Below are 23,608 nucleotides of genomic sequence, written 5' to 3'. Positions count from 1 at the left end.
CCAATTTCCACTGCATGGTACAGCTCGGCTTGACTCCACTCGCTTGTTGGTACCATTCTTAGCTGATCGTCCCAGCGACGCTGCGTGAAACTGCCTTGACATCATCTTCAACATGACACAAACAGTGTGTTCTCTTGCTGCGTCCTTTCATCGGCAACCAAACAGTGGAACATCTGTACTTCGCCATTTGACCACACCGTGGCTTTGCTGCCTGCCATTCTTTTAAAATCTGTGTTGAAAAAAAACAAAAATTGTAGTTGCTACTAAACGGTAGCTTGGCTATTTGAAAATGGTGGGTTTGTGTAGGACACGGGACATCTTGACAATTCTCTGCAGTGTTTTAACTCAACCTTTTTAGTATCGGCTCAGCTCAGGTGATACCAAAAAAAGTACCAGGTACTAGAGCTGGGCGATATAGAAATCAAATATCACGATATTTTTGACCAAATACCTCGACATTGATATCGCGACGGTATTGAAGGGTTGACTATTGGTGCTTTCACAAATGATTTACACAATGAGATTTTTTATAAATATTCATCAGTAATGTGGATACAAAGACTAAGTGAGTAAAGGCAATCACTTTACTGTAATGTGGCCTTTAAAACCAGGAAAAGCCAACACTTGCCATATTACAATATCCAAAATCTAAGACAACATCTAGTCTCATATATCGATATCAATATAATATTGATATACTGTATCGCCCAGCCCTACCAGGTACTATGCACAACTTTTGCCAGTGGAAAGCCAAAAAAGAACAGTTCTAGTTGAGAAGAGCCGAGCCGAGCCGTGCCGTACCACACAGTGGAAATGTGGCATTAGTGTGTGTACATGCAAACTAATAATTTGATTTGAACCATATTAAAGCAATACTCTGATTATCGCAACTGTCATGTAAACAGATTAACAAGGTTTTCGAAATTGAAGTAACCATAACCAAGTTTTCACATTATTGTGACACGTTTAGGCTGCTTTCTGCTTTCCTGTGCTTTTTATTAAATGTCACAGAGGTCAGAGTGAGGCAGATGCTATCTGAGTTTCCCTCTTTTTATATGTTGTGTGCTGGTGTTTCCTGTAGGTTACCAAACAGTCTTCATAAAACCAGGATAAAGTTGGGTTATTTAGGAGGTCAGGGGGAGGATGGATCCACTACGTTAATATGTCCAAGGATTTAGATGAAAATGTACTATTTGTCATCTCAGTACCTTCATGTGCAGCGACGTGAAAACAACAGAAATCTTTTTAGAAGTTCACAGACAAGCACGCACTTGCAGAATTAAGTGTAAACACATAATCACAGATATCACTGTGCATACTAGTATTTCTGGTTTATGCACAGAGGTAACGACTCACCAAACCTTAAACTGCTGCTCCTGCTGCTGCTACGTTCTCTTACATAAGCTGGTGGGGTGAAAAGTTTAAATTTCCTCACATTTGTTCCTATTTTCTAATATGATTAATGTGGTCGGCCTGAGGTAATATGTGCTGATTTATACATGTGTGAAAGGGAGGGAGCGTCCTGTTCAGTTCAGTCTGTACAGACAGATATGAAAGTTCAGAAGGTGACATTCAAATGAACTCTGTACACAAAAATTTCAGCCCATTTTCTATGGCAGTATGAGTTTGTTTGGTTTGCATTAGCTTCTGTGGATACTGTTTAAAGTGGTGCACACGTGTTTTAACTTAATGAGGCTGTTTAGGCCTTCTCACAGGACTGTGTTTGATTGATTGACATCTCTCTACTGTAAGCTTGGTCACACTAGCATTTGAAACAGTGACATTTCATCACATCTATGTGATTTGCTTGAATTTTTATGTGCACTACCAACTAGAGATGTTAATAATTAACCGTTTAACCATTAATCAACATTAAGAACGTTTACCGATTAATGCTATCGGTTAAACGGTTAAAATTAAATATTAAAAATTAAATAAAAAGCTGAGCAAATCTCAGAATAACGGCGGTCAGTTAAAGGATAATAACTGGTCCACCTTAACAGCCCACCTTAAGTGAGTCTGAGCCGGTGTTGCAAGATACAGGAAGTTGGCTTGGGGTCTTGAGGAGTTGTAGCATTTATTCACCAACAAATAAATTGTACATACACTGCACTGCTACGTTCACAGCTACGACCCAGCACTCACCGCCGCCACACACACACATGGCCCGCCAGTTATCGCTTACGTTACGCCACGCTGACAGACCGTATGTGTGTGACAATGGCGAGTACGAAGCCACCAGCAACGCTACACCTGCGAACGCAGCACAAAAACACACTGTTTGTCAGACACTTGATAACGTTACGCCAGGCAGACACATAGCTGACAACCTCGCAGCTTAAGTAAATGATGCGGTGGAGACTTACTGGGGAAGTGGCTGCTAACTCTCCTGGATGGGTGAACGGGGGACTCGGTTGTCTGTTTTACGAATACACTGCAGCTGGTGATAAATGACGGACTTAACCTGTTTGTACAACGGCTTATCGTTGCAGCTGGGCGGCTTGTTAGGACTAAAACCACAACATCGCTACATGAAACCCACTAATCTTGACATTTAATAATCAGTTTACGAGGGTCGGTTATCAGTTAGAAAGAAACCTCAAAATTAGCATCACTACTACCAACATCTGCATTTAGACTGAGCCTTCGGATAATTTTCCTCTGCTCTAAAAGCTGATGTTGATGGAAATTGTAAAACTTGAAAGGAGTCTGTCAGACACACGGAAACAAATAAACAGCTGTATGGAAGCAAAAAGTTGTGAAGCTTGCAGACGGAGAAAACAGATGGACACACAGGCATACGCCAAGAGTAACGCCTTCCAAAGAGATTGATGGCACAGAACAAAAATGGGAAAGGCTTGATATTTTCTGTTGACAAAGGCAGAGGATGAAATATTGAAAAGACAGAGCAACCAGGACGAGACTGTTTTAGCTGCGTTAATTAGAATGAGAACAGGGATAGGTTCGGGGATAAGACTGACTTGTCTGGGGGTGAATATGTGAAGTTAGTAGACACCAGAGGCCGTGATTTGGGTTGAATGAATATAACACGCTTCTCTTGGTTTGCCCCTTTGCCTTTGGCTTCTTGGGGTCACTGAGCATTGCTGAGGTCACAAGTCACTCCCAATTGTAGGGTAATATTTATAGTCATTACTTAAGCATGGACTAGCAAGTGTGCTTACATTTAACCATCTTGGTGACTTTATTTATGCTTGTTTTGTTGCTCCACTTTTGCTTCATTCAAGAATCGCAAAGATCAGAAGCAACCTACAGATTCCCTGAATATTTTACTTGAAAGGAAGACAATAAATATTTCATTATTCATGGTCAGTTGAATTCTTTAAGTGCCACGTCCTTTGTGAGAGCGCCTCTCTGTGTTTGAATTGCCATGTGTGCCTCAGGAGAATGCTTTGGTGCGGGCCCCAGTGGCTGGGAACGAGAGTGCTTGTTGTAGTTTGCATAGCAGGGGTCTTTAAAGTCTGCCCGCGGAGGTCATACGAGCAGCCAACGCTGGATTAATGCCAGCCGTGCTCCTGGGTGCGATGCATGACTGGGCATTTGCAACAGCTGAAATCCTGTGACGGCACACAGCACAACCCAGTGAACACAGAGTCCATAAATTATTAATTGTTGTTACTGTGGAGGAAGATTGGAGGATGATCTCCTCGCATGGATTTTGCTTTAATAAGCATAACATTTCAGTTCAACTGCAAACTTATTTAAGACATTTCATTTTCACCTAGAAGTGCTTTACATCTGCTGCTCTTACAGGCATCCTCAAATAGGGATGTGTGAACTCACAGGCTTTCCAGCTCTGACAAAACTAATGCTGCTAAAAAAACAACTTTACAGATTGGCTCCCATACTTTGTTCCTGTGAAATGGCAAGTGTCCAGATTACTCGGCTATACTTAACTTCTGTCTTCTACTTCTGCTGTCCCAATACCTCCCAGGAAATTCTAATCACACTTAATGTGAAAGTTGGATTTAACTGAAAGTGGAATTCAAAACAAGCAACAAGGCTCTTCACCATCTGTCTGGGCTCAGTCAAGTAATCCACGTGAGCAGCATTTGCCAGGTGGACAGTGAACCTTTCATTTAGGAAATTGTGTCATCTCACTGACCTTTGCTTTAGCCCTCTTCCTCTTCTTTTGTTATGGAGATGAGAGCTAACAATGATTATAATTGTAGATAGGATGAAAAAGGTGCCGTTAATTTGACCTTGAAATTGCTTGTTTGACCAACAGTCCAATACCTAGAGCTTTTCAATTTAAAAGGACATAAAACTAAAACAAAAAAAGGCAATAAATCCTCACATTTCAGAAGCTGGAGTGAGTAACGGTTCGGCTTTTTTCTGTTATTTTTTAGGCATGTTTGTCTTTATTTTGACAGATGAGAGTATAGAAATGAAGGAGGGCGGAGAGAGAGGGGTGTGACCTGCAACAAAGGTCCCAAGGTTGGAGTTGAACCTGGGAAATTGCTGTTATATGGCATGCAATGTAACCACTCAACTAACACAGTGCTCCTTTGGCAATTTCCTTAATAAATGACTTAAACCTGCATCATTTTCTGACCACCTGGAGGCAGCGCAGCAAGATGTGTACACAACATTGACACACGGGAAACTTATTGGCAAACAGTAGGCCTACACATTGAGCAACATTAGCATTCATTTATGGTCGTATCTGAGTTCATCCAACAAATGTAAGTTCAATCTTCACGCTCCTTTTTACAGCCTTGTTTTTGGTCTCATTCTCGGTAGTAAATTTCCACAGGCTCTCGCACAGTTGAAGCAGAGCCACAGTCCCATTCCCCAACGTCAGTGCCTTTTTCCTCCTCTTTTTACAGTAATCAGAGCGTAGCTATCAAGATAACAATGTAGGCTACAACATACGGTATATAGTAAAACGTAGCTAGCTTCAGTTCCAATGCTCCCTCTATCGCTGCAAAATGGACAAGCCATAGTGTCCACGCCTACCTGCGGGTCCATTTACGAAGGCGCCTCTTTTTTTATATACGTTTCAGCAGACAGGATGGCACAGATGATCAAGGCAGAAAATGGTTTATGATAAATGTTCTTGTGGATCAGCTAATTGATTTATTGGCTTATCATTTTAGCACTCGTAGGGGTTCGATTATCTGGAACCTCAGTTTGCACAAGACTGAAACTCTTGGTTTATGACGCTCTGACTAACAGCTGTTTCTCTGGTTTCACAACTAATTCAAAGTTTCACAATCAGAGGAGGGAGATAACTTTTTGTAGGTGTAAGATGACTTGGACTGACAAAGATGAGCAACATCTGTATACATATCACCATCTTTATTTGTATCACTACAGTGGTTGTTGAAATAACAAGGCTTTAAACTTTATTACCATGGACTTAATGGGGATGACTAAGTGGTCATTAAGTATTTTATCATCTTGTGAAATGTTAACAAAACCGTCTCATGGTGAGAAATAATCCCTCTGGTGAGCTCTCCAGTGTGATCACAACATGTTTTCGGACCTCCGTCTCTTACAAACAATGAGACACCCGGTATCAGCCTACAGGCTGTAAGAGTGTATCATTGAAGAGATACTCAGACACAAATATTACACAATCCTGAACTGTACTCATTGAATCATAAGTAATGTCAAATACGCTACTAGCAAGCTGGTCTGCATCTTTCAGTGCTATCGGAGCTCAGCCGTATATAGTTTGTATAAATTCCTGTGGTGAAAGCCTGCGTGTATGGACATGTGCAGTTGGCTGATAAGAGGAGAGAGCCAACGTCTGTGTTGCTTTGTTGCACTCTTGCGTCAAGACATCTGATGTGACTTTTAAGGGCAGCACAGAAGCAAAGGGCCACCTGCAGCATTCACCAAATTATCAGTTCAGATTGAGTTCACAGCCTTTTTTTTGTTCTCATATTGCCGTGTTCAGTGTTTATTACCTTTTGTAAGTAGAAATGGAATTTAAAAAAAACATTTAAAGTAAAAATTTGCACCATGTGAAGTTAACATTAAATCAAATGTAAATTTAGCAAACCAACATCTTTTTCTTTAAAAAAATCATTTTTGCCTGTCGATGTGGGCGTTCAGTGTTGTGCACTGCACACATACAAAAACTTTTAAGCAAGTGGATTATTGGAAAATGCCCAGTTTTGTAGCCTAAAGCTGAGCTAAATGCTCAACTTTTTTAACCAGTTAGTCGCTAACCTTCCCTGCCGCCGCATGGTGCTTGGCAGGTAGTGCGCTGTGGGTTTTTTAGAGCTTTCTTGCTGGAAACAGCTGCCTGCTGCGGTCGAAAAGGACGCTATGAGAGCGTCCAACCAAAACAGTTGTGGGCCAGAAAACCAAAACAATGAGCTGAAAGGCGCTAAAACGCTCAATAGAGCTGAAGGGAACTGTGTTGGGTGATAATAATCTGTCACTTCGAGCAACTGCTTTTACATGATGCATTTGTAATTTGATCAATTGTTATTACAATAATATTGATTATAGCAGCTTTAAGAAACGCCAGTGGTCTAATGATGTTAAACTTGTACATGGCATAAATAAATACATACTATTTTAATCTGCAGTTAAAAAGCATCCTGTGATATATATTTTTACTGTTCAGTGCTGAATGTTCAACCGTACTGTAAACTGTCAACATATCCTCATACATCATTTCGTATGATATCGCAAGATGTTTTATTCGTTTTCCTACGAATGTCCAGCAACACGTGTCAATATCCGCACGTTACATGCATACCGTCTTTTCAAAATAAACTTCCGTCTTCACAGGAAACAAGTTGGTTAGGTTTGGGCAACAAAACTACTTAGTTAAGATTAGGAAAAGATTGTGGTTTGGGTTAAAATAACTCCGGAAGTGGCGTAACATAAGTACGGAAAGTACATGTCAAATAAATCAACGTTGACTTCTGGTTTCACACAGGTACGAACAGCAGCCCATCCACCCCGACCTCCTCCCTACGCAGCATTTTTCGCTCTTTATACTTCCTGTTTCACGATTACGTTGAATACATACAAATTGATTTTGTGGGATATACGAATTACGGTGCATTACTTTTCATAGGTATAGCTACGGATGGATTAGGAGAACAGCCCTTTCGTCACTGTATAAAGTAAATTTGAGGTCATACTGCCCAGCCTCTGTAGCTTCTGTGGATACCAGTGTCACATACAGGTGGACATGGTTGACTGAGTGCGTTGGCAAGTATCATGTGGGAGCAGAGGGACACAACAGGAGAAAGTAGAGAAATCCCCCGTGATAACTTAACGCTTAAAGCTGCTTCCCCACCCCCGAAAAAAGATGGCACAGCTGCCTGCAGCATGAAGAATGGGATTGCTGGGAAACTGCTGACCTCGCCGCCACAGTTAGGAGGCAGTGAAGAATACTTGTGATGACAGCACGGGGACCTTTCACTCCGAGATTTAACTTCCTATATTTACTGTAGTTCCTGACTGGCTAGAGTCTCTCTCTCTCTCTCTCTGTGTCCATTTCTCTCTTGCTTTAACTCATGTGCCCCGTAAAACCGCGGCAGTGCCTCTGTAGTGTAGTGCTGCAAATTTCCCATAAAGCTAAATGAAAATACCAGTGTAGTAGTGAAGTATTTCAGAATTCTGCTTTCACAAACGTGCAATTACATCTTTTTCAGTGGTCAAATCAGCGTAGATTCTTGCTTTCTTTCTGATCCTCATTTCTCCTGATCTGTTATTATATGTCTGTGTGTGTGTGTTCGTGTGTGCATTTGTCTGCCCTGGAGGTTGCAGCCTTGGCTCTGCTGCGCTCCACTGAGTCTGCCAGGAGATCTCATGGACGCCTCAGTGGAGCGGACTCTTAAAAACACTGTTTACCCAAGGAGATTTATTTAAAGTTACAGAGCGGCACAAAGTCTCACTCTAGATCCTTCATGTGTGTGTGTGTGTGTGTGTGTGTGTGTGTGTGTCTGTTACTCATGGTATTTACACATGCAAGTCTGCGTTGAGATGCGATGAAAACAAGATGTGCAAGTGGTGCATTGCCGTTAGTGTTTCCGGAAGGCATATATGAAATTTGATTTCATCGGAATATAGTTCATCCATTGTGAACCAAGTGCTTTGTAGTCAAACGGTACTACGTGTTCACAAGTACTCATTACCTCCCAGATTGTCCCCAGTAACAATGATCAGGTCATCATGTGTGTACCTTTTTCCTGAACTCTAACGGAAGACTCCCATGCGTATCATCTGGATTTGCTAACTGTACATAGAGTACTCGTCTTTGATGAACAAACAATAGGGGGATGACATGACAGCACCGTGCCAATGTTCATGAATTTCTCTGTGGGTATTCATGTTCCTCAGTAGAAGGACGTTAAAGTGTTTGGTGAACCCCTCACTTTTCCTCTTGTGTTACCATTAAAACCAAACTTTCAACCCTGGGCTTATGACGATTGGATCGTATATTGGCGATTAAAGGTTTTCACTAACTTATTATCAGAACTAAGATATTATAAAAATAATCAGTAATCATAATTAGAGATGTTCCTGGTGGAGCGGCCTGTCGGCCCGCTGAGCCCAATTAATCCTTAGGAGTGCCGAAAATTTTACATCCTTAATTACAAGCCAGTTTGCCTTTGTCTCTTTTCAATAGATATGACGGTCGCATCTCCGTTCTCCATATGCCTGTTAACCAAAACTTTGCTCTGCACCCCATAAGAGTAGTTAACGTTATGGATATGATTTGGATTGTGTTATTAAAGATGAGATAATAATGTAAACGGAACATGATGCTGAGATATTGTCGCACCAAGCACAGACACCCAGACTTTTAAAAGGGAGCCGTTGTTTGAATAGAAGAGACATTGCTATTAAATTGTTTTTTTTAATGTTTGAATATTTTAAGTAAAAATGTTCACATGCTTTTAAAAATGTTTATTCATTCAAAGGTTTGATTATTGCCTATTGGCGATCTCGAGTAACCACGATTGGATGATAGGAAAATAGAAATGATTGCCCATCCCTATTCCACCCGAGGGATCTCATAAATCTGATGGTCACATTGCTATTAAAATATGCAGAGCACATCCATGCTCCCCAGAGGATCAATCCTTTTTGTTTTTGGAAACTCTGTGGTTTCCTGTTGTGCCATCATCAGGCCAGAATATAAGAACATTTTTCATAATCTTCTGGGTTACAGCTGTTAAATTTTTTGAGTACATTGCTGCTCTTAAGAGGATAAATCAGTTGATTTCTAACCATGTAACCTTTTTCAGTATATATATTATATAGTATACTACTGCTATGGCTTTTCCATTCAACAGTGCATCATCTTGTAGATACTAGCAGACTTTTAGTGTTATTTGAGGGTGAACTATTTATTTAGGACCTTTTAACTACATTTGTCAGAGTCTAGTCTGCAGTGGGCTGTTAAGTTGTGAAAAAAAAAAAAACTGTATTGATTTATGTTGATTGCAGAAACCTTGCGTTTGGATGGCTCGTGCTCTTGGCTACTATGCTGCATTTGGCAGCAGATTTTGTCTCTGAAATTCTGCTGAGTAGATAATTGCTTTTCCCTACAATAAGTTGACAGTTTGAAAGATAACGAAAGATGCATGAACTCAAGAGGTCTTAGGAAAACACTGACGAGTTAAAATAACTGGCCTGTGAAACAATATAACTATTATCTTCAGTCACGTGTTATTGTGGATACATATACACGTAACCTGTTCAGACCGACAAACGCCTTATCAAAACAGACAGGAAGACCTGGCATATGAGTGACTGTGCTGTTGTGTGTGCTTGTTCTTTTATGCAACAATTTGCCAATTATCTGCCTGTATGTTTGTTGGCCTGCGTGTCTTTTAGTCAAATCTGACTTCTGTCTTTTTTTTCTGCATAGTACGTCAAGATCCCAGCTCCCACACCAGAGTCCCCTTCTGCTCTTCGCGTCTTTTCCTTCTACTTATCCAGCGACAGCAAAGACCAACCTCAAGCCAGCTTTGACTGCATCCATCAATATGTTTCAAGGTATGGAGTTAATCAGCTGAAACTTGTTATTTTCTTGCATTAAAGTAGAAATTAAGTACAATTTAATTTATTTATCCTGAAATTTTTCTCCTGAACTGTACTTTTTCCCTGATTTACGATCCTCTTGTAAGCTCCAGGGAAAACTATTTAGAAATCTTTTTTTCCACATAGATTGGCAAATATGTTCTGCAAACAATTAAGTGAAGCTTTGTTTGCTAAGGTTCCAGATCTGTCAGTCATAACAAGTGTCTGATTTGATCTACTGGTTGTGGCACGTGTGACCCCAGAAAACACCTTTTTGTCATCTTCATAGGTCATCAGTCTTTCTGCTCTCTGTGTGCCCACGTCTCTGAATGCATCGTGAGAGACAGTTAGCTCACTGCTTGCTGTACACAGGATGGGGCAATTGTAATTTCCTGTATATTTCTGGGCTGACCCTCTCATTACTGAGACCTGCGATGCCTTGTTTATGGAGTGGATATGCTTGGAAACTGAGGGTTATGCTCTGTTGCTGCCTTCGGCTGCCAGATGGCTAACTGTGGTCTCAACTCAAACTCGTTGTGGCTCCAGTCAGCGGCCGTAGCCAAGACAAACAGTGTAACAGCATGAGGGCAAGATCCTGCTCTCTCTGCCCTCACATTTGTTTTGTCATTTAGAGGATAAAGAGGAGAAATGATCACTGATCACGTATATAATTGTGTTGTGAAAATGGGATATGTGAAAAAGGCAGCTATTTTTTTAAATATGAAAAAAAGGAATTTGGCATCACAGTAAATCCTTGATTGATTTACAGCTTTAATGCAGCCCAGGTTCATGTATTAAACTTTTTCACTTTTGTTCAAGATGATCTTTGTTTTGCAAGTGTGCTGGCAGAAGCCAGGCTAATCCTGGTGGTTTTCCACAGGCTCTATCCTGCTTTGAACCAGGATATCTGGCTTTCTCACATGCAGGGGACTGCAGAGCTATATCTAGTGTGTGACATAACATACAGTAACCATAGGCCTGTCTTAGCCAGCTCTCACCGCAAAGCCACTTTATTCTTTATGGCCTCCATGTTGGTATGCTGCCCTCATATAGCTTATAGGCCTATGTCTCTACAGTGTTTACTGTACAGGCGGCAGAAAGCCCTGCGGTTCAATGGCTCCGTGTTTTTGTTTTGCAGTGACGGCCGCGAGCAGCTGGAAGGTCAAGGCATCATCCAGGACAAGATCACAGTGTGTGCCACCGACGACTCTTACCAGATGACCCGCGAGAGGATGTCTCAGGTGGAGAAGGACAGCTGGAGCCGCTCCGCCATCGAGATCAAACCCGGAGCCACACATCCAAGTAAGAATAGACCAGAGGTCTCTGTGGAGCAAAGACAGAGGCTCAGAGGATGATACATCTTCACGGGGAAAGGCCAAACAGCTTTAAGCTTAGAGGGATCAGCAAATTCAATGTGCATACAATGATGTCATATTAAAACAAAAATAGAAATATAATCGCACCAATAAAACTAACAGGAATACGTTCCTCACATGAGAAAATAATGCAGATTTAAGCTGAAAACCAGATATTATTTTAATGTGTAATGAAACCAGATGTGCAGGCCGTATTTTTGGTTATACATATAAGACTAAGACTTTTATTGGCTATTTTTGCTGTCAGTTTGTTGTTAAAGGGATAGTTTGGGTGTTTTGAAGTGGGGTTGTATGACTTACTTGTATTACTTACAGTAGACGACGGTCGGCAAACCCCCAGCATCGAGAAACAGACAGGAGTACCGGCACCGGAGCAAAGCAATACAGTGCCGTAGACGGGTATGGCAGCAGAACATATTTTAAGCCACTTAAAAGAAAGGCTCACCTAAAAAAAAAGATATCCGATTAAGTGTACACTATATTTAGAATATTTTCCGACGGCAAACTGAACTAAAAGTGAAATGTATCTTTACTGTTTTTGTCATCCGAGTCTGGTGGCTTTGAAAAGAGCATAAATAAGTTTCATTTTCAGTTCAGTTCTCCATCAGAAAGGAGAAGGAAAGGGCTGTCTGGCGGCAAGATAAAGCGGTAAAAATATTCTAAATATAACGTATATAGATAATGATTTTTGTTTTTGGAGATGGGTCTTTCTTTTAGGTGACTAAAAATATTTTTTTCTGCCGTCCCCGTCCACAGCACTGTATTGCTTTGCTCCGGTGTCGGTACTCCTGTATACTGGAAGTAAAACACTGACTATGGATAAGAACCTCATGCAACCCCACTTCAAAAACACAGAACTATCCCTTTAAGTCCTATTTAGTCTCACCTCTTACATCTGGCTTTGAAAGGAGTGTGGGCGAAATGGAAGTTTGGAATCAGCAGCATCTGTCTCTAACCATCATTTCAGAGGTAAAAGGCCAATTCAGAGATTCAAAGCCAGGTTCGTCCTGTTTATGCTTTTGAAAAGTGTAGTTATTTCTTTAGCAACAACAACTTAATTCTCCTGCAGTGTGGTGCCACGCGTTTGTGCAGAAATGTCTCACTGTTGTTGCAAACGTATCACAAGCCAAAAACTGAAAAGCAGAAATTCACAGGTGACAAGTTGTTGCTGCAACATTTGAATTTTGACAGACAACAAATTTCAAGCAGTGTTTGCAGAGTGTGTTTGTGTGTCTTCTCTGACCTTAATCATCAACTATACCTCAATAGACACCATTAATAATATGAGAAGAGACATGACCTGGCAAGCTACTTTCTCCTTTTTTTCTTCCCCAACCTTTGCCGTTATTATGCAATATTTCTTCTTGGCATGATTCAGGACTCCGTGTGTCAGTGCTGGAGCTCCAGGGAGGAAGAAACTCTGGGTGGTTTAGACCAAATTTAGACTGTGTGGATTGTGTAACATCAGGCAAAGATGACTTGGCAACATATATGCCCGTAGGGAGACATTTAATAACTGCACTCTGCATTCAATAAGGTTCACCCTTTCAGCCTCAGGAGGTGCTCAATAACATATCATCAGGCGTGTCCAAACCTATAGAGCATGCATCTGACACTCCATACATCATACACCATCATTATTACTTCGTTCTACGTATTTTTCTCAAGATTAATAGCTGCTAGTAGGGTAATGATCGTGCATAGCGTTATTATTATGACTTGGCAGGGCATACGTTTGTGGTTGAAAGGAAAGCCTTCTTTTCCTGTACCTCTGCCCCACTCTGACCTTCAAAGCACAGATTAACCTGTAATGGGATTAGCACAGAGAGATAGCTTTCACTGGCCCGTCTGTCTGCAGCGGACATGTAAGCAATGATCAATGGGGTGTTTACATCTGAAGACAAATAGCTGCAGGCCTACAGCACATGTGAGCTAGAGATAAAGGTTAGTAGAGGGCATTTTAATGAATGTTACCCCCATTAGTCAAGTCAACCAATTGTTAAGACGGTGCAGCTCAGAGAGTATGTACACATGTTGAACAGGTAACAGCAGTGGTGAGAGTTGTAAAATCTGACTGTTACATCTCTGCTTTTGTTTGACCTTTGTCTGTGCGTTCGTCCGTCTGGTCCATTCTCAGGCCTGGAGGGCATTTCTTCAAATTTGGCACAAATGTCCACTTGGACTCAAGAATAAACTGATTTAGATTTTGGTGGTCAAAGGTCACTGTGCCCTCAGAAAATACGTTTCTGGCCATAACTCAAGAATGTATATGCTAATTATGACAATTTCACACAAATGTCTAACAGGATAAAATGATGAAGTGATGACATTTTGGACAGACATGGATGTAAACTGCAACTGGTTGGCGAAGGCACACAAGCGCGAGGCGGTAATTTTAGTTTAATGCTTGCATGACACTCATGACATTCAATGAGGTCCTGTTGTAGATTTTCCTTGCTCAGGGCTTATAAATCAGTTCCAATGAGCTTGAATTTAAGTCTCTCTAAATGTCAGGAAATTCCTAAGATTAGATTTCTTGTGACTTACTGAGACTTCAAATGGGGTCGTGTTTACCGTGTTCATAAGAAGAGTCCATATGAACGCCCCTCTCTTGTGGTATTCACAACCTTTTAACATGTTGTGACAAATATTTTTTTTCCTGATATTGTCTAGGGTTTGAGGGCAATGCAATACAAATACAACTGTATGACTGTGTGTACATAAATCTTATTCTCTCTATCTACTTTTTTTGTGTGTTCAGGTAAATGTGTCAAGTTCAACAAGAGGCCGGCTCCTCTGTCTGCATCAGACAGCAGCTTCTCCAAGCAGTCTACCAACAACCGGAAGAACGGCGTTATGGCCACGCCGACCCAGAAGCCCTTGAGGGAGCGCATCATCCACCTGCTGGCTCTCAAACCCTACAGGAAACCAGAGCTGCTGCTGTGGCTGGAAAGAGAAAGATCCGGCGCCAAGGACAAGGCCGACCTGGGTGCCATACTGGAGGAGGTACGCAGGAATCATTTGTGTGTGTGCGTGTGTGTAAACATACTGTATGCTTTACATGCATGCGTAATTGGTTTGCACACAGGTTTTGTACATTTATATGACGTGTAGAATCCTCAACACATTTGTACAGGTCTAAAAAAAAAAAAAAAAAAAAAATTGTCTACACTGTATCCTTGCGTTTGCACCCGAGCATTTAACCTATACCTTTGCACACTGCCTACGCATGTGGCGTATATAAACACTACATTACTGCAGCCAGGCATTAACACATTGTAAAAATGCATTTAGCAGCGTTTAATATGATGATTAAGTACGTGTGACCCAGGATCTGAAAAGTAGAGATCTATTTTCCAGCTAGTAAACATATAATCGTATACTGAGAGAAACCAGCTGTGCTTTAATTAAACTTGTGATCTAATTTAGAAACGTTTACTTTACGTGACTTTCCTGTATACATTTTTGAGTAATTCCTAAATGATGTTTGTGTGTTTGTACTGTCAGCGTTGGTGCGTGTGTGTGTGTATTTACTGCCCTTGTGCTTGTTGACGTGTGTGCACACATGTGGTTTTTCGTGTGCGTGCATGTGTGTAATTAGGTCGATGCTGTAATTGTCTCTGCAGAGATTGTGTTTGCAGTGGGGCGGGCCGCTCTGTCAGGAGGCCCCAGAAAGATAGATGTCCTCTGAGAAAGTCAGTCTGACGAGATTAGAGAGGAGGTTAAAGCCTGAGACTCAGCTGGGAACAGAATCTCAGAAAAAAGGCTTTTGCTTTTCAGGAATGTGGATGTGCCACTTTCAGGACTCCAGTTAGTGACAGTGTTACGATTTGACTCACTTATTACATTATATTGGTTTAAAGACATAACTATAATTTCTAAAAAATTGCAGTTTTTGATTTATCCTGATAACACAAGTTTAGAACAAGCCTGAATTTGATGGTTGACAAAGTAAATGATAGAATATTAGTGAAATTGTGAATTTTATTGTACATTTAGGTTTCATTTTAAATGAAGACAGGGATTTAATATGTTGCAAATTTGAATTTTTATCTTATTTTGATGAATGGTTTGATACCATTTTGGATATTTACTGTTAAAAGACCTTCAAAATGTATACTATATTTGGTAAGTTATTATATATTATTGTTTCTTAAAGGAACAGTGTGTAACATTTTGAGGAATCTATTAGCAGAAATGGAATATAATATTAACTTAGCTTAGAATGAGTCCTTTATATCTACATATGGAACGGGTCCTCTTCATACAGTCCTCCATGTTGCTCCGCCAAGTTTCCACAGTAGCCCAGAACGGACAAACCAAACATTTTTTTTTTTTACATTTTTACGTTACCTGAAGGCCACCGTAGTTCTGACACGTTTGTGAAACTGCAGTAATGTGAGCCGCAGAGTGCAAAACCGTGGTACCGCCAGCCGCCGTCTGACTTTCGTTGCTCCTAAAGTACTGTTATTATGGTAAGGATGGCCTCTGAGTGAGGCGAACGGCGTTACCACGGTTTTTCACTCGGCGACTCACGTTACCGCAGTCTTGGAAGGGGAGGAGTGAGCGGAGGGGTACTCAGTTGGTTGCAATCTGCAACCATACCACTATATGCCACCAAATCCTACACACTGCACCTTTAATTTATACGTTTGACTGGCTTTTTAATTCTGACAGATCCCAGGTCATTTTCTTACATAATCTATGATAACATCAAAGCATCAGATTTTGAATATTTGTTTTAAGAAATTAAATTAAATAAAGAAACAAAAGACTTAACTTTTACTTTGTTTTTCAGGTGGCAAAAGTGAATCCCAAAGACAGCAGCTACCTGCTGAGGGATGACTTCTACAAGCACGTGCAGAAGGACTGGCCAGGCTACAGCGAGGAGGAGAAGCAGCTCATCAGCAGGCTGCTGGCCAGGTGGGTCAGAGGCGCAAGCTCAACCATCTCTGCTGCTACATCAAACTGATCATTAAATCAATCTCACATTGTACAGCCTATTTCTCTGTCACTGTGGGTGTACATAAGGTGGCTCTTCACTTTTCAATATGTCCAGGGCTTTTGTGGTGTTGATTGTTATCAACAAAATAGTAATTGGACATAAAGCAGTAGTTTCTCACAGCTCTATATCAAGCAGTGGCGCCATTTGTTATCGCTCATCTTTTCCTCTCTCCTCCACATTTTTCTCTCTCAGTCCCACACATTTCTGTACAGGTGCTAATCAGCAATCAGAAACCAAGAATCCGTTTCATTTTCATGCTCAAAGACAGTTCTCCTGTAAATCTGCATAACTTTGCAGTGATGCCAGTTAAATTTGAATCTTTCTATATTTTCTTTTCTCACCTGCAAATTGGCATATTCTTTCTTTCTGTTTAACAGGAAGTTGCAGCCGCAAATCAGCCACCAATCAAGGAATCTTCAAGCGAATGGGTCGGTGCTGAAGACCTCAGAGGATGCAACACTACATCACAGCACAGCGAAAAATGCTGCAATGGTAAATTCCCATTATTTCTTTCAGTAAACTTTAAATGTATGAAAGTGATCAATCTGATTTTAACATTGTTTTTTATGATATCGTATGTAATATATGTATTTTATGTATGTATGTATGTATGTATATGTAAATATCTATATATTATATGTTGTCTTTGGTTTGTTGGATTTAGATGACTGCTGATTTTTACACTGTACAGGTGAACTCATTTAAAGTAAAGGTTGTGAATGGTATTTTGTATGTAGTTTGACAGTCAAAGATTGACTAGCTAAGTTCTGTGGTTTTCGTAAGGAAATATTAAGGTTGATTCTGTCCTTTTTCTTCTTCCAGAAACGTCCCGTGCCTTGTGACTCATTGGAAAGGCTAGCCATTAAGAGACAAAGACTTGCGGACCAGAGGTTGCAACAGCAGCCCGCAGTAAACGGACTCTTAAACAATAAAGGACCAGACATTGCTGCTCCTACCCTCAACCCCAGTTTCCACACAAAGACCGAGTTTCAACGGACAAGTGACCACTTTAACCAGAATGGTTTACCAGGGGGCCACAATGGTTTTCCTCTAATGCACAAACTGTCTAATGCCTCTGACACACCTGTCTCAGAGAGCAGAGAGCAAGAACCCAAAATAAGCAGCCACCCACCACCACAGGGTGACTGTGACTACGCTCAACAGCAGCTCGCCAACAGTCAGCACAGGAAGAAGAAATCTAAAAAGCACAAAGACAAGGAGCGGGAGAGGTTAAAAGACAACAAGGCCAGCGAATGGTTAGAGACGAGTCCTGATCTCAAGCAGAAACCGGACAAACTTGACAGTAAGGAACTTCTTTTACGTAGACTTTTCTCGTTACTGATAGTAGCATTCCTCTTACACCGTTTGATCACATCCTGAAACCAAGACAGTGATTAGGTGGAGTGTTACCACATTTTGGTAAAAGGTTAAATGGACTTGCATTTATATAGTGCTTTTCTAGTCTTCTGACCACTCAAAGCACTTTACACTACATATCAGCATTCACCCATTCACACACAGATTCATACACTGATGGCACAGCCTTCAGAAGCACTTTGGGGTTAAGTATCTTGTATCAAGGACACTTCTACATGTGACTGGAGGAGCCAGGGATCGAACCGCTGACCTTCCGGTTGGTAGACGACCTGCTCTACCCTCTGAGCCACAGCCGCCCCGATTTTATATTTCATGATAAACTCTTTCCTCCATTTTGACTTCCATGTGGTGGTCCGACTTGGAGAAAGGTCGGAGACCTCACTCAATTGCTTGTTTGAATATTACATCTGTGGCAGTGGCCTCTCCAAAACACTGTTGTCTCTCCTACACTTAACCTACAAAATAACAGGTTAACCACACAGACTTTGAGCTGATGATCAGCAGTGATTGTGTGTGAGGTCTCTCTCTCTCTCTGAGTGACCGTTTGTCCGACAGCCCACTGGTGCATTTATACAGTATTATCTCACAAGCATGACTGTGTTTGCTCCCTTAAGCTCATTCTCTTGAGTCCTCAGTGTGTTATGTGGCTGATTGACTCAACAACAGCCCAAGCAGTGCTTTGCGTCTCTGAGCTGACACGTCTCCTGATACCCACACAGCTAGTCTGCACAGAGGCGGACACACACACACACACACACACACACACACACACACACACTCATACACTCACTCATACACTCATGCTGCGTTTTGCAAAACAAAAACACATTACTTAACATTCAGACAATGACAACGTGTCATGGAGATGACTGTACTGGCTCAACTGGATCTAATGTCATTTGCTTTATCCTCTCCTTTTATTCCAGATCCTGACATCACAAACGCTGTGGCCTCTGAGGAGAAGCCGGATTACGTGCTGTGAGTCTAAAAATTTAAACAGTTTTTTAACACATTTAAGATATATCGGCTGTTAAAATACAGTGTGTGTGAACATGAAACAATCGAAACCATGATCCATTTTTAACTGTATGTTTTCAGCTACCAGAACTTACAGTGATTGGTCTTGTTAGTAGACAGATTTTACTTTATTCTTTGTATTTATTGCTATTGTTTACATATAAAACTGGTTCTACTGAAACATTCAATAAAGAATTGTCTCCAATGATGCTGAACCCTGTATCTGTATCCTTGTGCTGCTATCTAGTGTCTAAAAGAAGTACTGCACAAAAGGAGAACTTGAGGAAATGGCCTCTTTTTTTTTTTTTAAACTGAAAAATATGAATTGTCTGTGTGTCTCCGTGTAGCTCATACGGCACCATCAAGAGTTTGGAGCAACGCAAGAGGTGCCAGGAGGATTTCTGTGCAGAGTATGATGAATACAAAGACCTCCACTCCCGGATCGCCACCATAACCCACATGTTTGTTCAGCTAGGATCCAAGATCAAAAGCTTGTCCCCCGGCACACAAGAATATAAGGTACATACTGTACATACAACCAGATTTGATCTGCAAATAAATGCAAAGTTATCATTTTATGCAGCTAAATTAATATTATATAATACTATGATTTGTGTTTTGTGCCATTTAGATAATGGAAGACCAAATACAAGAAAAGTACAACAAGTATCGAAAGGTAAGTCAAACACTGAAATGGTTTAACGTACTTTGTTTGTTTGTTTGTTTGTTTTCGTCTTCCTAAAGATATCACATTGGAATCTTTTAGCTCCATATCACATCTGTACTGGAATACATATTATAAGATACCTACATGTTATTTAAGCAGAAACCTTGAGTGATTACTTTCAGCAAGACTCCAATATTAGACAAGCCAAAGCACATTTGTAAACAGCACCAATCATCTACTGAACCGTTTGCACGGTGTAAACACGACTCCTCTTTTTAATCAATGCTCATCAGCTGCTTGAAATGCCAGACATATTGCTCAAGGACAACTTAAAAATCATTTGAAAAGGTCATAACTGTCAGTGGTCAATACACTGCATTACCAAACAAATGAAACTCCTTGTTTATCAATTTAGTTTATTGTGGACTCTCACATAGCTCTTTCTCTCAGCATCAGTGTTCTGCCAATATTCACTTAGATGTGCTTGCTGTTGCATTAGTAACTGGACTAGGGATGCACCGATCTGACTTTTTCAGTCTCAATACCGATAGCGATACCGGGGCGTTGGGTATCAGCCGATACCGAGTACCGATCCCATACCAGTGTTTAATTAATAAGCCTCACTGTGTGGAAATGACTGGGATCATTATTTTATATGTAAGGCAACAACAGGCTTGACTTAAACATTGCTTTCCTAACTTTGTAAAACAAAATGTAAAAAATAACCATTTATTTCATCAACAGTTCAGATATTTGTCATCCTCAGATTATTATCCCTCACTCGGCTGAGGGCAAACTGTTTATTTGTTGGTTGAGATTAAGAAAATATCCTTTTGCAACTAGTTTTAAAACCGCTTTCTCCTCTCTCCATAGAAGTTCCCAGGCTACCGGGAAGAGAAGAAACGCTGCGAATATCTCCATGAGAAACTGTCCTACATCAAACAGCTCATCATAGACTATGATGTCTCTCAGGTTTCTTCATAGCACTGGCTCTCCCCTTTAGCAGATCTTTTATATGGAACCCCCCTTCTTTGCATAAACAACAGTGTCAAACAAAAGGTTTTGGATGAAACTGCAGACGTCAACACGGACTGCCTCTGCTGGGACCACGGATGATGCTGTGAGCACCACTGATATAAATCAGTAGCAGATTTCACTCTGGTATTTGTAGGTCTATTTGTCTAGTTTCATTTCTTAAGGGATGTCTCATTGATGTGAAAAGTCCAAGGGAGAGGCAGCGGATTAGATGTTGGAAAGCATCTGTGCACATCAAATTGCCATGACAGACAATTTTCGTAACAGTTTTTGCGAGGTTGTTAAAACTAGTGTCGGTGTAAGTCATTTTGATGGAAATATGGAAAAGGAAATATGACTAAAACGTACTTTGTTTTTGATGCTTGTTTTTGCTCCAGTCAGGCTTCCCCTTTCTTTTCTTTCTTATTTTTTATAAATCTAAAGATTTAAATATGCAGTGTACTTTTCAATTCCATATCAAAGTTGCCTCATTAATGATACATGATTGAAGTGGCCCAGTGCAAAAAAAAGAGTTGTCTCATCTCAGATTCAGCCTTCATGTCTTATTATGTAAATGGTGTGAGGTAATTCCACTTGTCCCTTAATGTTTCAGGCATTTATCTTGAAGCAAGAGTAGTGTAAAGCAGTGGCTGCATTAGCAGCAAGATATTGAAACCTGATTTTTAATCAAATCTTAAAAAGAAGTTGATTTGGTATAGGAAACAAGTGAAATAATCTCACCCCTTGGCAGAAAATAATGCTTTTAGGCTATATATGTATGTATATATATATATGTATATATATAAAGTGCTGTATTAAAATGAGGATTTTTTTGCAGTGCAGCCAGTAAGGGGGTCGTACTGTTCACCTGGGCTTCGTCCGAAATCGCATACTATGCACTACATACTCAACAGGTGTACTATCGTTCAACATACTTTTGTGCGAATAAACATTAGTATGTATCTTTTGGGACGCACTGAGCATTAATTTACGTTGTCAAATCGTGTAACCATGATAACCCACGACAACCTCGTGACCAAAACGACGATTTGTGAGGATCATAAAGTCTGAACTAATTAAAAATATACATTACGCCTAGCAAAGTGAAATGTTATACTTACAGTTAAATTTAAGCGTTAGTGATGTTACAGAGCCGTCCGTCAACATCCGTTATGAACATTGTCGTCCCTTCCACATTGCATTGTGGGATATTTATGCCTCCAAAGTGGTCCAGCGTTGCATACTGTGATATTTCACCGGAAATACTATGCAATTTGCGTTCTATTAGTTTCATACTGAGGTTTCGGACATACTAAAATATCTCACGTACTGTTTTAGCGTACTTAATAACATTATTAGTATGGGATTTCGGACGCAACCCTGGATCCATCTGATTGGCTTGGAGCATTAGGTCCTGACATTAAATTCAAATTCTTAAAAAAACATGCTAATATGTTAAAGCAGCTGATTCCAATGAGAAAATATTCAGATGGTTTGACATGTTAAGATTGAGGTAAATGCGGTCTCCCAAATGCACTTGTGTTTAAAGTATTTATTCACCACACCCCCTTTTCTTTGAGTGACTGGTAAAGGGACCAAAATGCTTGATGGCTGTTGCAATAATTTGGTGAGGAAGGTTGATTTTTCTCCCGAAAGCCATTACTGACACTGTTAATCAGGCCTGAAGTCTAGTTTAAAGTATTCTTACCCACTGGAAAGAAGTGTCTTTCTCTCTTTTTTTCTTTCTTAGAACTACTGATGTATTTATTTTAAAGCCACCTTCCTCCATTCTGCGCTGTAGGTGTCCTCAGCTCGAGGCGTCAGGTCTTATTAGATCAAAGTGTTTGTTCCAAGCAGGTCGGACAGGTTGTGAGCAGATCAAAGTTTTGCCTAATATAATATGTGTTTTCTCTGTCTGACCTGACACAGTTGTGGAGAGCGAATGGGTTCATCATAACCAGTTTTGGTACTATTTTAAACACTAGCCTGCAGGGTTTTATATCCTTCAGTTTCCAGTTAATAACCAGTGCCCTTTCAGTTTTTGGTTTTTTTGCACTAAACCCAGTCTGAAAACAGCAGGCTAGTAAAAAAATCCATTCAGATTGTAATTGTTCTTCATGGTTACAGTTTTTGTATTGAATGTTATCACACAGTCGATGACGTAGAAGCCTTAAGACTACACTTTTTATAGGACAAAATCTTCAAACTGCCAATATCAACAAGGGGTCATTATCAACACACATCTGTTATCTGCCTTACATTACTGTTAGCTGTTACATTTAAACCTGTCTTAGCAATTTCACTGTTAAAAATGAATGCCAACAGTGGCTTTCTCACATCACTTTCCGAAAGAAATGTTTCATGATGTAATTTAAATAATGTTTAATGCACAGTTTGATTGGCTACTTACTCATCGGTTGTAATCATTCTGGTACTCTGTTTTTACATAATCATCATTGAGACATCTGGTCAGGTATTTATCAGTAGGACTTTGGTTTTTACTGCGGCTGATATTCTTATTGACTACCCATCTGATTCAGCTCTGAGACTGTCTACAGTGATCTCTGCTGTATTTCAAGCACAAAAACGCCATTGTTGAAATAACAATGCTCAATCACTTGCAGGTAGTGGGAGGTATTTATTAAAAGGTTTCATGGGAGTACAGGTATAATAGTGTCAAGTGGTTGATTGAAGGCTATAATTATCAGAGGGTTCTTGAGTTTGATGGAGACCATAATTATCTGTGGGTCATTGAGTACGATGAATGACTCGCTGGTCTTGAGGACAGCATATTTCTTCCAAAATCACTAAATGAATTTTATTTATCTGTGCAAGTCTTAATCACAAACTGCAAAAAAAAATGCATAAGGTGTTTTGTTTTTTGTGCTGGTGCTGAATATTTACAAGTCACCAGTGTGTACTGCACAGTATGTGTTTTTATGTACCTGCTGAAGGGAAAGCCTCATCTTAGTCACAGAGGAGACAGAGAAGAGCATTATGAACTGTATTTTACAAATGTATAGGCTACTTTCTCTTTTCCTGTTGTGCAAAGTTCAAAAGAATAAAAACATCAAAGTGATTTTGACGTTTTGCGAGCCCTGCTCTTTGATTTTTCTATGCAGGTAATTCACA

The 23,608-nt window shown here is 40.4% G+C and overlaps 1 protein-coding gene across 1 annotated transcript in view; it reads left to right on the top strand.

Annotated features, from left to right (window-relative positions):
• The window catches only part of LOC119481135 (RNA polymerase II elongation factor ELL-like), a 31,303-nt gene extending 7,742 nt beyond the window's left edge, over positions 1-23,561 (top strand). Inside the window, exons 3-12 of the mRNA XM_037757742.1 lie at positions 9,869-9,996; positions 11,159-11,322; positions 14,158-14,402; positions 16,195-16,319; positions 16,779-16,893; positions 17,224-17,704; positions 18,705-18,756; positions 19,143-19,314; positions 19,427-19,471; positions 20,336-23,561. Coding sequence (XP_037613670.1) covers positions 9,869-9,996; positions 11,159-11,322; positions 14,158-14,402; positions 16,195-16,319; positions 16,779-16,893; positions 17,224-17,704; positions 18,705-18,756; positions 19,143-19,314; positions 19,427-19,471; positions 20,336-20,446 — 1,638 coding nt within the window. The 3' untranslated portion in view covers positions 20,447-23,561. The remainder of the gene's footprint in view (positions 1-9,868; positions 9,997-11,158; positions 11,323-14,157; positions 14,403-16,194; positions 16,320-16,778; positions 16,894-17,223; positions 17,705-18,704; positions 18,757-19,142; positions 19,315-19,426; positions 19,472-20,335) is intronic.
• The last annotated feature ends 47 nt before the right edge of the window (positions 23,562-23,608 follow it).

The sequence above is a fragment of the Sebastes umbrosus genome, chromosome 2 (genome assembly GCF_015220745.1).
Source record: "Sebastes umbrosus isolate fSebUmb1 chromosome 2, fSebUmb1.pri, whole genome shotgun sequence".
NCBI classification, from domain to species: Eukaryota; Metazoa; Chordata; class Actinopteri; order Perciformes; family Sebastidae; genus Sebastes; species Sebastes umbrosus.
This window is presented reverse-complemented; position numbering and strand designations above follow the sequence as displayed.